At 33.6% G+C, this 13,762-nt stretch overlaps 1 protein-coding gene across 6 annotated transcripts in view; it reads left to right on the top strand.

Annotated features, from left to right (window-relative positions):
* The window catches only part of Bcas3 (BCAS3 microtubule associated cell migration factor), a 582,041-nt gene that overhangs the window by 259,619 nt on the left and 308,660 nt on the right, over window positions 1-13,762 (top strand). For 3 of the 6 annotated variants that reach the window (XM_076870605.1, XM_076870603.1, XM_076870606.1), the window contains exons 16-17: window positions 4,070-4,220; window positions 13,095-13,139. In XM_076870605.1, the coding sequence (XP_076726720.1) occupies window positions 4,070-4,220; window positions 13,095-13,139 (196 nt within the window). The remainder of the gene's footprint in view (window positions 1-4,069; window positions 4,221-13,094; window positions 13,140-13,762) is intronic. The other 3 variants (XM_076870607.1, XM_076870604.1, XM_076870608.1) reach the window with 1 other exon arrangement.

Genomic DNA, 13,762 nt, shown 5'->3' with positions numbered 1-13,762 from the left:
GGCTACCTAAACCAAGACATTTGGAATTTTTCAGTGAATCAGTTCATTTTTCTGTACACTGAACTTCTTATTTATTTATTTGTTTGTTTGTTTTTATTGCTGTTCTAGAGGTTGAACTCAGAGTCTCACACATGCTAAACAAGGGCTCTACCTCTGGGCTACAGCCCCAGCCCTACTGATCTTATCTATAAAGGTCATTGATTACATGAACATGATGGAGTGGCACATGCCTGTAATTCCAGATACTCAGAGGCTGAGGCATGAGGACCACAAGTTTGAGGCTGGCCTCAACAACTTATCAAGGCCCTAAGCAACTTAGTGACCCCGTTTCAAAATTTTAAAAAAAGGGGCTAGGAATGTGGCTTAGTGGTTAAGAGCCTCTGGGTTCAATCCCCAGTACAACCCTCCCCCCCCACACCCTGCAGAAAAAGTTCAGTGACCTCAATTATCCATACTCTTCCCTTGCTGAAAAAACTTAGCTTTTACACTTCTGTCTCAGTTGAAAGGTTCTCCTAAAACTGAAATAATTTTATCTTTCTATTACTTTTTACTGTGTATTTGCAACTCTCATTAGCAATGCCTCATGTCCACTCACATGGTGCCATCCCTTTTTACTGCTTTCCCTCATTTTATCCTTCATGTATTCCTTATGTCCTACTCTTAACTAGGTCATGTCTCGTATGTTCCATGAACCTGTTTCCAATAATTGTTCTTATATGTAGTTATCTTTAGTCCTAAACAATTAGCCCTTAATCATTCCTGTTTCATACATGTTAAACTGTAAGCATCATGATAAAGAGAATACAGCATGTTATTGTAGGCTGAGGCACTCAACAAATATTTGTTTACTAGCTAAGAAATGTGTTTGGTATGCACAGTTCTTGAATTTTAATTAGTTTATGATATGTTGAATGTTGGAGTATCATGTCAGTTCCCAATTAATATTAGCATAATCATTTAATGAGGAAGTTGTACAACTATTTTTATCTACATTGTCCTTGAGAGTGTGATAATAAGTTACTTTCTAAATATAGTTTTTTTTCTTTCCTCCACAAATACAAAATATTTTAATGGACTACCCCATTTATCTTTTCTACAATGTTCAGTGTTGTGTGCGTGTAATGTTGTTGTCTAATTCACTAAAAAGCCTAAAACGTCTTGTGCACCTTGTAAGTGCCATTTTTGTCCCCATAATACATAAAAATCACTTTTATTACCTTTAATGTGTAATCTTAATTTGAAATTGGTGTAGATTTCTTATCATTCTCTTTATTTGCAAAAGAGACATTTCTTTAAGTTTAAATTTTGTGTGTGTGTGTGTGTGTATACACACATACATACAGATATGTGCCCAAGGAAGAAGTAGCTTTTGGTTAAGTCATAATCCTAATTCTAAAGGCACTCTCATCTTGTAATGAGTTGTAAGAATTTGACTCTTATCTTTTCAGAGTTTCTGAAGATACCATCAGATACTGTTTGGTAGTTCTGTCTCTCTCTGAATCATGATATTTTGAAAGTGAATGTCTTTTATAAACAATGTATCATTATAAATGCTGCCAATAAATTTTTTGCCTTAATTCAAATTAGTAAGAATTTTCTGTGCTTACTCTGCATATTTAAAAAAAATATTGTATTTACTGCTAACAATATAATTGAGGTTAATTTTTATCAAAAATCAAGAAGAGCTATTTGAAATTAAATTAGGTCACTAAGATGGTTTTTGTCTGAAAGTATTATTGTTTTAAAAACACTGGACTCATAACAAACTCCATGATTCATGGAAAACCTGGTATTGTTGAAAAAATAGACACATAGATCAATGGAATCCAAACATAGGTTCAAACATATATGGTCAAGTGATTTTTAAAAAAGGTGGAAAGGCTATCAGTGGAGAAATAATTGTTTTAACAATGGTGTAGAACAATAGGACATCTATATTCAAAAAGATGAATAATGAAACTCAGCTCTCACCATATATACAAAAATTAAATATAAATAAATGGCCATCTGTTTTTGCCCTCTCTATTTAAAATTGTATTAGTAGTTCCAGCAATTAGGCAACAAAAGTCATCCATACTAAAAAAGTAGAAGTAAAATTATTTTCTTCAAAGATGCCCTTATCTTTTTTTGTTTGTTTTTGATGCTGGGAATTGAACCCAGGGCCTTGTATATGCTAGGCAAGTGCTCTATCACTGAGCTACGACTCCATAATCTTTTATGTAAAAATATCTTATAGAATCCTCAAGAAAATGTAGAGTAAAGCAGTAGAATATAAGATCAGGGTACAAAAGTCACCTGCACTTCTTTACCCTTGCAGTAAACAATATGAAATGTGGGCTGGGGATATAGCTCAGTTGGTAGAGTGCTTGCCACACGTGCACAATGCTCTGGGTTCAATCCCCAGCATCACAACAAACAAATAACAACAACAGCAACAAAAAAAAGTATGAAATGTGAAATTAAGAAAACAATTCCATTTATAAATTTAATTGAGAAGACTAAAACACAGTAGTAAATTAAAGAGATATAAGCCGGGTGAAGTGGTTATTGTTTATCATCTGAGCTACTTGGTAGCTAGTTGAGGAGCATTGCTTGAGTCAGGAGTTCAGAGCTACCCTGGGCAACAGAGACTTTGTCTCTTAAAAAAAAAAAAAAAGAGGAAGAGGAAGAGGAAGAGGAAGAGGAAGAGGAAGAAGAAGAAGAAGAAGAAGAAGAAGAAGAAGAAATAATAATAATAATAATATAATATGAGATTCATGACCTGAAAAGTACAGAATAATTTTGAAGGAAATTGTCGAATACATGAGCAAATGGGAAGGTGTCCTAAGTTCTTGGGTTACAAGACTTAATATTTTTAAGATTGCAATAGTCACTTCTTGGTGTGCTAAGGTGATCCATTCCAGAACTAAAGTGGTTACCAAACTCCGTGGTGCCTCAGTCCTATATATAAAATAGTATAATGTTGCATATAATCTTTGCATAGCTTCCAAAATACTGTAAATCATCCTTAGGTTACTAAGAAGACCTAATACAAAGTCAATGCTATGTAAATAGTTATACATTATTATTTAGGTAATAAGGATGAGAAAAAAATGGCTCTAGATGTTTGATATTGATGTAACCATTGTAGACCTAACTTCATAGTGCAGGAACAAAATCTAACAGTACTCAAATAATACTGAAGAGAAACTGAGGATCTCTAAAATTATGGGTAGCTACAGCAGAATATACCCACACATTACTTCATTTACATGGATTCAGAGTAACACTCAGTGCATGGCAAATTCAAATTATGCTTTGGGAACTTCTTAGAATTTTTTCCCCAAATATTTTGAACAGTGGTTGAATCCATGGATGTGGAACCTGTGGAAAAGAGAACTGACCATACTCCTGAAATTGATCTACAGATTAAATAGAAAACTCAAGTGGCCCCCATATTTTTTTCAGAAATTAATCAAGTATAGGAGAAAGCAGCAATTTTGTTGGATTCAATGATCCATTGAAGATGGGTCACAAGCCAGAAGTGGTGGTGCATTCCTATAATCCTAGCAACTTGGTAGGCTGAAGCAGGAGAATTACTTAGTTTGAAGCTAGCCTCAACAACTTAGGAAGACCCTTCATTAAAATAAAAAATTAAAAAATGCCGGAAATATAGCTCAGTGGTAGAGGGCCCCTAAGTTAAATCTCCTGCACCTCCTCATCCCCCAAAAAAGATGGGTCTGAAACTACTATGTCTTTCTTTATAAAGTATACCCTATTACCAAAACCTCTGTAATTAAGTCTCATTTCTCACTAGAGTACTTTGAATTCTTCCCATCTATATAACTTTTTAAAAAGCATCTTTACTTCTATTTATGTGGTGCTGAGGATCAAATCCAGTGCCTTACACATGTAAGAAGAGCACTCCACCACTGAACCACATCCCCAGCCTCCATCTATATAACTTTAAATCTCCTGGTATCAATTCTACCTTTGATGCCTTTCTGAAATGATTGATGGAGTCAAAGAAAACCCTGTCAGAGGTAGGGAAGCTTCCATTGGTGATGCTTTTCTGTTTTTCTCTTTGTAGGAAAACTGAACAGCCAAGACTCTTACAATAACTTTACCAACAATAATCCTGGAAACCCCCGGCTCTCTCCTCTCCCCAGCTTGATGGTAGTGATGCCTCTTGCTCAAATCAAGCAGCCAATGACATTGGGGACCATCACCAAACGAACAGGGTAAGGCCTCAGGCTCAATGTTTTTTCCACAGCTGTTTAATAGGGTTGAATGAATAAAAATAAAACATACTTTTTCTTTGTGTGGTTTTGATTATGTTCTTCATTTCCAGCCCATATGAGCCTTAATGATAGCAGATTAAGTACAAAGTATAGAATGTGCGCAAACATACTTGCATACATCCGTGTACACACATATCCACAGAAAAAGCAAGGCAGTGACAAGTTGTGAGAACTAGTATTGGCTAATAAAAAACAGGCCCATCACTCAGTCCTGTACTCGCTGCCTCATGGCATTGCCTGATAGCACAGTTTGATTTTCATGACTTTTACAGACATGATTGGCATGTAAAATGACTCCAAATTTTGACAGACATAAATAATGAGAGACAATCATGTTTCTAATGCATTTTGAATACCATCTGTACTGAGGTTTAATTTACATATAATAAGCCTTCATTTGTGTCAGGACAATGTGATGTTACAGGTAGTTTCTAAAATTCGGACTTTTTTTCAAAACTGATTCTTGAACATCCTTAAAGACTTTTGATGACTCGCTTGATTTCTTTGTGCTTATTTTAACTATTTAAAAAAACTGTCCCTGTTAGGAATATATAATTATTGCTTCTTTGCACTTCTGGAAATAAACTATGAAGTCTATGATAACATTAGATATTATGTGATAACAGAAATTCATTTTGTTGTTTAAAAATATATTTGCTATAGTCAAATTACTTGTTTTTCTCAATGAGCAATCCTAAAGTTTAACCTGATTTGACATGGAATAAATTCTATATTAAAATTCTTTATTAAAATGGCCAGGAGAAACCCTGTCTGGATCTCAAATGGTCCTTAGTGTCTTCCCAATGAAAATAACAGATTAAATTATTTGTTTGGCAGGTCAATATCTTTTAATATTATTATGCTAGTGTTGTTGCTTATAGAAGTCACTTTCATGACAAGACGTACTCAAGGCTCTCAGGAATGGGTCCTTGGAACTTCCAGTATCACCATATTAGAAATCGACCCTCAACCTGGGTGCAGTGATGTTTATATATTAAGTGATCCTATTGCTATCTGGAGAAATAAAATTAAATTTGTGACTAAGGGAAACAATAGGAAAAAGATAGAAAATGTATATCCCAAATCACATTTTATGGTACAGATCATTTGGCCTGTCTTTTAATTGAACTCTTTTTGTTCAATAGAAGTGTGATTTAAAATAGAATTTTGATTTTTCTTCTATTAATTTCTTGATTTTAAAATAAGTTAATCATAGTTGCATAAAGAGTGAATGGGTTATGTCCTTACATTTGCAATTAGTTTGTTTTTTCATTTTATGACATTGTGTTCCCTGGATATAGAACTAAACAAAAACAGGACTAAATTTTTAAACAGAACTTTAAAGTTGTTTTTCATTTGCTGAAGTTAGTTTATAACTGTATCTTCTAGATTTACCTCAGCATTGTAAAGTTCTTCAAATTTCATACAAATTTTGTCTGTCTTTCCTGAATCCAAGTGAAAGCATCTTCAGACTTGTTCCTTGTAAATTAATTTTACATCCATAGTGAGGCGAACATACCTGGTTCAGAAGTTCCCGGGAGACATGAAAATATATTCTGGTGTTTTGTTTCTCATGTGTGTGTTTGTTGTTGTTTCTAACATAAGAACTAATGCTGCCTTATAATGCAAAGAATAAGCTGTCTTTAATAAGGCTTTCTAAAATTACTCTAAGACTATGACTAAAGTTTTATTGATAAAATGATATGATGTTAAAATTTAAAAATATTTGTGGGCAGGGTTGGGAAGTAAGTCTACTCTTGCTTATATTTGAAATTTTCTAGAATACAAAGATAAAGTCTGTCACTCTTTTACTCTTTGTCTTTCTACCCTCTTTGTCTTTTCACTAAGATGGAGAGAATCTTTATCATCTGGTGTCCTGCTGTGCTGCCATAATTCATCAGCATAGATAAATTCTTTGTTTCCTTTTCTTTGTTAAAAACCTGCTCAGAATTCTCATATTTTTGGAGCACACCTAATGTGTTCCCTCATATCATGTATAAATTAATAATTATTAATGAAGCATTATTAATTTATTTTCTGGGCTTTGAAATTAACATAAAGTATACAATACTTGTATCATATTGTTGATTAGGCTTTGTATCTCTATTTTCAAGTCATTTGATTTCTGTTAAGTTTTAAGTTGTTTACAAAGAATAATTCATACCTGTCCCAAATGAAGACTTGACTTTAATTTTTCAGACTTAGTACATACTTACAGAAACATTGTAAGACTAGTAAAAAGATTTCTGTATATCCAGATTTCCCAGTTTTAAGGTCTTTTAGTATTCACATTCTCTCACTCTGCATAGATACAGACACACCATACTTTCCCTACTTATTTCAAGATGAGTTGCAGACTCAACACCCCCTTATTCCTACATCCTCCATGCATAGTATCTGAAGGCAAGGATAATCTTTCACATAACCATGTTATAATTACCAAAATAAGAGATTTTACAATGAATTTTGTTAGTTGAGTTTTAAAAAATTCCATATTCTCTTGTCATGAATTCTCTAATTATGACAAAATTTAGAGTACCACAAATTACTCAACCTACTATTCTTTTTTCCTCTTCCTTTAGTACAGAGTACAGTGACCAATAAGTGTGCTGATGACAGTGATTGTAATTTGTATTTGACCAATGCTGGATCGCAGGACTTTAATACACTTATGAAAGTGTTTGCTGATTGTAATCAGAAATTGCTATTGTGACTTTATCATTATTTTATTATAGGTCACCTAAACCTTGGCTCATAGTTTTCAGGTATAATTTTTGGTTTTATCATCTTAAAATTCAACGTTTTTCTCATTAAAATACACATATTTTGCCTTATCAAAATTAAGATTTGATTTGTGTGAAAAAATATATTCTGTTTCCAATTTTTCCATATGCTGAGTTTTGAAGCAAATCCTAGATGATATTTTATCCCTTTTGATTTCATCCAATTAGAATTTAAGCATGTTTTCTTAAACATTTATTTAAAACATTTAAAAAACTGACCAATTCTCAACACTGCAGTAGGCTAATTAGTGCTCATTTTTTCCGCTACATTTTGTTTTATGTACTGAGACATTTCGTTTTCTTATTAAGGTGATGAGCAAATGAAGTTTTTAGTTTCCAGGTCTCCCTTCAGTTTGGAAATTTTGATTTCATGGACCTCCTTTTCTAATGTTTTTTAAAATAAAAAGAAGCATTCATATGGATAATGTAGAAAAAGGATCCAGAATCCACCCATTACAGATGTGTAACTTCTGTCTACCTCTAATATGCCTAATAATATACCTTAAAAAATTATATACTTACTGAGGTTAGCTCAGCTTCCACTTGTCCTAGATATTTTGCATAAAGATGTAAAATAACAACAAAACATTATATTTTTATGGCAGAAATTTCCAAGGATTGCCTAGGACCCAATATTTAAATATCCAAATTGAGATAGAAGCCTCAACTTAAACCTTCAGGGGACAAAATGTGTGTTTACCATATTTAACATCTGCCCTCTTATTTTTACAAATACATATCCCTGTGCAGTGTCAAGGACCATCTGTCTCACTCCAAGACATTCATGAGGTCAGTGAAACTACAAATGGCAAAAGACAGATGTATTTACACCTTCTTGTTCAGTACCTCGAAGCAGCTCTTGGAGGAAAAAAGGCCTGTGTTGGCAACAGCTGCTACTGACCGCTGAGGATGTATGTGGATGAAGGCAAAGGAAGTGCTAGAAATTATTTGGCTTCAACAATCACCCATTCAAACAGAATCCATTTTCTATCAGTCTAAGACTGGAGGATTGGAAAGTCCTGCTTACCACACCATCATGTTTATATCATATAAAATCAAGAATTATTTAATTATTTAATCTCCTTGCTTATTTAAAGTAACATTAGCCAGGCACTGTGGCGCACGATTGTAATCCCAGTGGTTTGGGAGGCTGAGGCAGGAGAAATGCAAGTTCAAAGCCAGCCTCAGCAATAGCAAGGCGCTAAGCAACTCAGTGGGACCCTGTCTCTAAATAAAATATAAAATAGGGCTGGGGATGTGGCTCCATCGAGTGCCATTGAGTTTAATCCCTGGTATGAAAAATAAATAAATAGATAAACAGATAAATAAATAAAGTAACATTATATTAAGGGATTGTTCCAGTTCTTGGAAGTTAGGTTTTTATAGTGGGAATTTGTTATCAGTATTTCACAGATGTTTGGTTAAATTAATCAAATTAGAATAATATTTTTAATATTGCTTTCTAAGTAATTACAGAACAAAAATTTTTTATCAGTATACGATTTTATCTGCTTTGAATCTAAGATTATTTAGGTATGTACATTATTTTGTGGCAAAAGCAGAAAACAACAAATGTCATAGATCAAACTAATTTCATGGGAATTAAAAAAATACAAAAATTAAGAATTAAAGTTATATCCTTGCTCTAAACTAGTAGAAAGTGGACATAACATAATTTATTCTCTCATAATTTACTTTTTCTTTTTTAATTTGACCTGATCCCTGAATCTTGTAGGCAAAGGTCTGAGAGTTAGGTAGGAAAGTTATGCAGAAAGACCTGTCAGATACAATTGCAATGGCAAATTCCCACTTCTCATCTCGGTCCTGTGAACTATTAGTTCTTGATTACTCAGTTCTGAATGTTTCGTTCCAGATATAGAATAGTGGACAATATATTTTCATTAGACTATATATGCTTATGTTTACATGTGTGATGTATTTAACATAGTTTGAGTTTTATTTATTTATTTATTTGCGCGCGCGCGTGTGTGTGTGTGTGTGTGTGTGTGTGTGTGTGCTAAATAAGTAGAGTACTTAAACCATACCATAGTTTATTGCATCTTACTGTAAATCTGGGTACTTTTTAAAATGAAGTCTACTATTATACCATATTAAAAGTCAGCAAACATAACATTCTACAGAAGTTTGACATTATTGAATTTGAACATTATCTGTATTTTTCTAATGAAAATCCTTTATATATTGAGTTTGTGATTTAAATTGTCATGGCGAATATTAGACAGTTGTCTGTTTCAGGTTCAGTTTGCTCTACAGAGCAGTAGATTGAGAGCCCCAGTGCCATAGATCTCTTTGCTTTGAAGCAATTAAAATTAAATTAATGAAAATTTTAAAAACATGAAAATGACATGGGGGTAATTTGCTTTTATGCAGGTGGGAGGTGTGAATTCACTTCCGTTGCTACTTGAGAGAAGGCGCACACAGTGTGAAGGCAGTAGAAGTCCTAGAATTTGTTTTTAGAGTAATGTGACTTCGTTTTAGTGTTTTCCATGTAACACACTATGAATTTTTCTCTGTTCAGTACATTAATTTATGGTCTTATTCTGGGGTCTGCTTTGTGTTAGAACCTGCTGATAGAACATGATCAGTTGAAAATAGGATTAATACAGTATATATATATATATATATATAATTCATCTCTTAGACTCCAGATACTTTTTTTCACTCTGAAGATACTAAAGAGAATCATTATTAATAACCTTTTAGTGCTAAAGTCAAGTTTAGAGAGTTTGAGCATGTTCATTTCAAATCTGGTTATATTTTTTCCTTACATGAAAAAAAAAAAAAAAAAAACTTGGCATTTGCTTTTTTTTTTTTTTTTTTTTTCCTGCTAGTAGAACCAAAGACTTTGTGGTGTTACGTGGTGTTCACAAAATGATTGAGAGTTTAATGACTTAAATAACGTGAATCGTATGTTATAAAACATAATTCTTTCCTTTTCCTAAGAGACTCCCGGAGAATTCCTTGGAGAACTAGTGGCCAGGTCACTTCCAAGTGGTCAATAAATAATTCTGTAATAAATGTTGCTGGATTTTTAATCTCTTGACTAGATTTTCCTAAGGTTTTTCAATTGGAATTCAGTTCAAAGTGGTCATAATTATCACATAGTGAACAGGTTTTATATGGCAGGATGTTTAGGCCTGCTAAAACTTGATTGGAAAGCACAAATTCTTCAAATCCAAATATAGTAATTTGAGTTGCCTGTTGTAATGCACACAGTCTTTAATTCAACACGCACTCGCACTCTCATGATTGGTTTTCTCCCTGCCCTCTTTCCACTCCAGTACAAAACTACAGCTGTGGGCCTCTGGAGGGAGGGGAGAGTAATAGGTGAAGACAGCTGAATCAGGGACTTAAACTTTGTGACTTCATATTTTCATTCTTTTACTACTGAGGAAAGATTAAGTAGGCTCATTTCAAAAGAACAGCTGACACTTTCCTTACAAAGTCAGTAATTACGTCAGTTACTATATTTCTTTGGAGTTTGTAGATCTTCTTTCCCATGTATGTGGCAGAGGTCCAGTTGTGGGACCAGGCAAGAAGGGGGGTGAATATAGATTGAGTACATGCTGAGTCCATGTATTAAGCCAGGTTTTCACCTTGTCACCCCAGTCCTTGTCCTTTTTGTTGAGCTGTATTAACCTAGTGGATTCCTATTTGATTGAAGTTGGATAAGTTTTAAACAAGTGGGTTTGTGACATTGTGGGTAGTAAGTAGGGTCTTTCAAGTTGACAATGCCATTATTCACTACAGGCCTGTTTGCTACAGTGTCTGGAGACTTACCTACACTTTGGCATCATGGGGTAAGGAATCTCTTGTTGGTAATGTGTTGTTACTGACTGGAAAGGAATATCTAGATTTGCTTTTCAAGTTTATGTATTGTTTGTTGGTATAACATGTTTTCATTTTATATATCAGGAAACTTAATCCTAGGAGAAGATATTTACTGGCTATGTAGGTAGAGAACATCAGGTTGTTTGAAATGTAGAAACTTCAAGGGTTTGTTTCAGTTTTGCTTAGTTATTTTTTGGTGTCCATGGAGAATTCTTTTAAGTCATAAAGAACTATGTAAAAACTTTCAAATTCCTTACAATCTGTCAGTTGTATTCTGATGTTTGAGATGAGATGAGAGACTGTTCATTGTAGGTACATTGAAGAGCAGGTTAGGTCTGGTTCTTCAGACTCCAAGAATTTCTGCCAGAATCATCTGGACTATTTGGTTATTTCACATGTCCTGCCTAACAAAGTAAAATTAAAGATTTTTGTGTACTGTGTGCCAGCCCAGACCTTTTCATTTTGGAGGTTTTTCTAAGCATATAGAAATGACTTGAACCTTTTGGCTTTCTGATCATTTCTGCATTTTATCACTATGCTGTTGAAAGTCTTAGGTTTTTAAATCTGTGTTTTTCGAAGTGCAGGGTGAACTCTAGCAATATTTCGGTTTTGATGTGATTAGTGAGTCTTCAAATCAGATAAAGAGATTGTGACTAACTTTTTTTCTTTACTGAAATAGAATAATAAATGAAATTTTGCTACTGGTTTTACAGATCAGCAGCATTGGTGTTTACTAGTAGCTTTTTGGAGATACAGAATCTGAGACTCTCCAGCCATCAATATTCGTTAGAATATGCATTTATTTGCACTGTAACAAAAACCCAGCATTAATGTTTACAGAATGTGAAATGGAAAATATAGTGTTTATTACAAATAAAAACCAATTCACTGAAATGTTACTTCAGTCTTTTTGTGTGTTCATGTACATACCAAAATGTTTTCTACAGTTCCCAGTCAAAAAAGTTTCAAATCCATTAAGTGTGAGTAGTGGTGTCATAGCCCTGGTTGTGTTCTTACATTAAGTGTAGGAGGGCTATCCTTGCTTTGCCTTGCTATCGTCTTTAAGTTTTTAAAATTGATTTTTCTTTTCTACCTTGCTTTCTTTTAGTCATCTCTCACGTTTCTGTTTCTTCTTTGTATCTCCTGTGCTTCAAGGAGATTGTATAACTGTTGTGAAAACATTGCTCAAGTTTTAATTTGTAGCCAAATGTACTCAATTTAATGGCAAATAAATGCTAATTAGCAGGATTTTAAAAAGATGTTCCAAGCTCCAAATTTAAAGAAGGAAATACCCAAGTTTTACTAATATGCCTTCCTGTTTCTTTGTTATGTCTTCCAAACGTCAGATGCAGTGAATATAGTCAAATTTTGTTTTGAATATAATTAAATCATTGAATCTTACTTGTGTGTAAATATGCACGGTATGTCATAATTCTAGGAACAGAATTTTAAGTAGAACTACATGTACTACTTACATGTAGTCTGGCTTTGCATCCCTCTTTGTGTTTAAAGCATGCAGTTGTATGCTTACTATATTCCAGTCTAGCCCAGAAGAGAACAGGTAGAGGAGGCTAACCTTTTGTACTACTATTAAGAGAGATGCTTAATTGCCTGAAATGTGACCAAAATTAGAGAAAAATCATACTGTATGTATTTAGCATTTGTTCCTTTGGCCAACAATACTCAGTTCAACTTACAACAACAACAAAAAAAACAGCTTAAAAAGTAAGTTCTTTCTTTGTGTGGCTGTGAGACTGCAAACAGTGGCATATCAAAAATTTTCTTTAGTCATCTTTAGCTAATTTTAAACGTTTTGTGTCACACAACTGCACATGGATTGCTTGTCTCCATCTGATTATTCCATTTAATTTGGACCTTGTTTTAAGGGCCTTAGCAGTGAATATTATTTTAAACTAGAAATGCTATAGGTGTGCTCCAGAAAAGGGGGAGAAATAGAAATATTTTAAATTCCTAACTCTGAAAATTAAGGGCCTTGTTACTATACGTCATTCTATTTCTTGGATTATATCAGACTGTATTACAGCAGAATTGCAAATGATTGCTAATTTTTTAGTTATTTTTATCCATACTCTATAACAGTATGATATACATGTATTTGTTAATGTTAATTGAGTTTTCCTCTAATTTTTTTGTGCATTTTTCCCCCTTTTCCATGAAGGCCTTATCTCTTTGGAGCGGGGTGTTTTTCCATAAAAGCTCCATGGTGAGTTCCAGTTCAGTCCCGCATGCCTAATTCATTTGCTGTACTCTCAAAGTTACTCTGTTTTGTAGTTTTGTTTTCAGTTGCATGGCCTGTTCACAGATAGATGCACCAAGTTATTGAATAATTTGTAGATAAGACATGAATGTTGACATATAAACTTTAAAAAAGCAATTTTCTTGGTTTAACTTCATTCCTTGGAAAGTTAAAAAATATCAGATGTGTTTGAAAAAAAAAATGGAAGAATTCTCTCATGGTGTTTGGATATTACAAGACATGTCTAACACCCAAGTTTAGAGCTTTGGATATTGTAGTGATGGAAGTTCCCCACATATCATAACTCACATGAGAGGATGTGAGTTATTTTGAAATGTAAATATACCCAAGGTATACTAAAAATGCCCTCTAAAGTTTTACTGCATTTTATTTGGTCCTAAAAGGGCAACATTGAGTTGTTTGGGGTAGATGTGAATTAGAATGCATTAAGAATCTGATATAAAATGTTTTAGTGATTTAAAGTCAGGGATACAGAATCAGATTGCTTGTGTCTTAAATCCAAACTCACATATTTAATAGCTATACGATAATTTTCTAAAACCTGGTTTTTGTTTTCCTTATCTATTGAA

This window comes from Callospermophilus lateralis, chromosome 11, assembly GCF_048772815.1.
Source record: "Callospermophilus lateralis isolate mCalLat2 chromosome 11, mCalLat2.hap1, whole genome shotgun sequence".
NCBI lineage: Eukaryota > Metazoa > Chordata > Mammalia > Rodentia > Sciuridae > Callospermophilus > Callospermophilus lateralis.
Note: the sequence above shows the minus strand (reverse complement) of the source record. Positions and strands in the feature narration are given on the sequence as shown.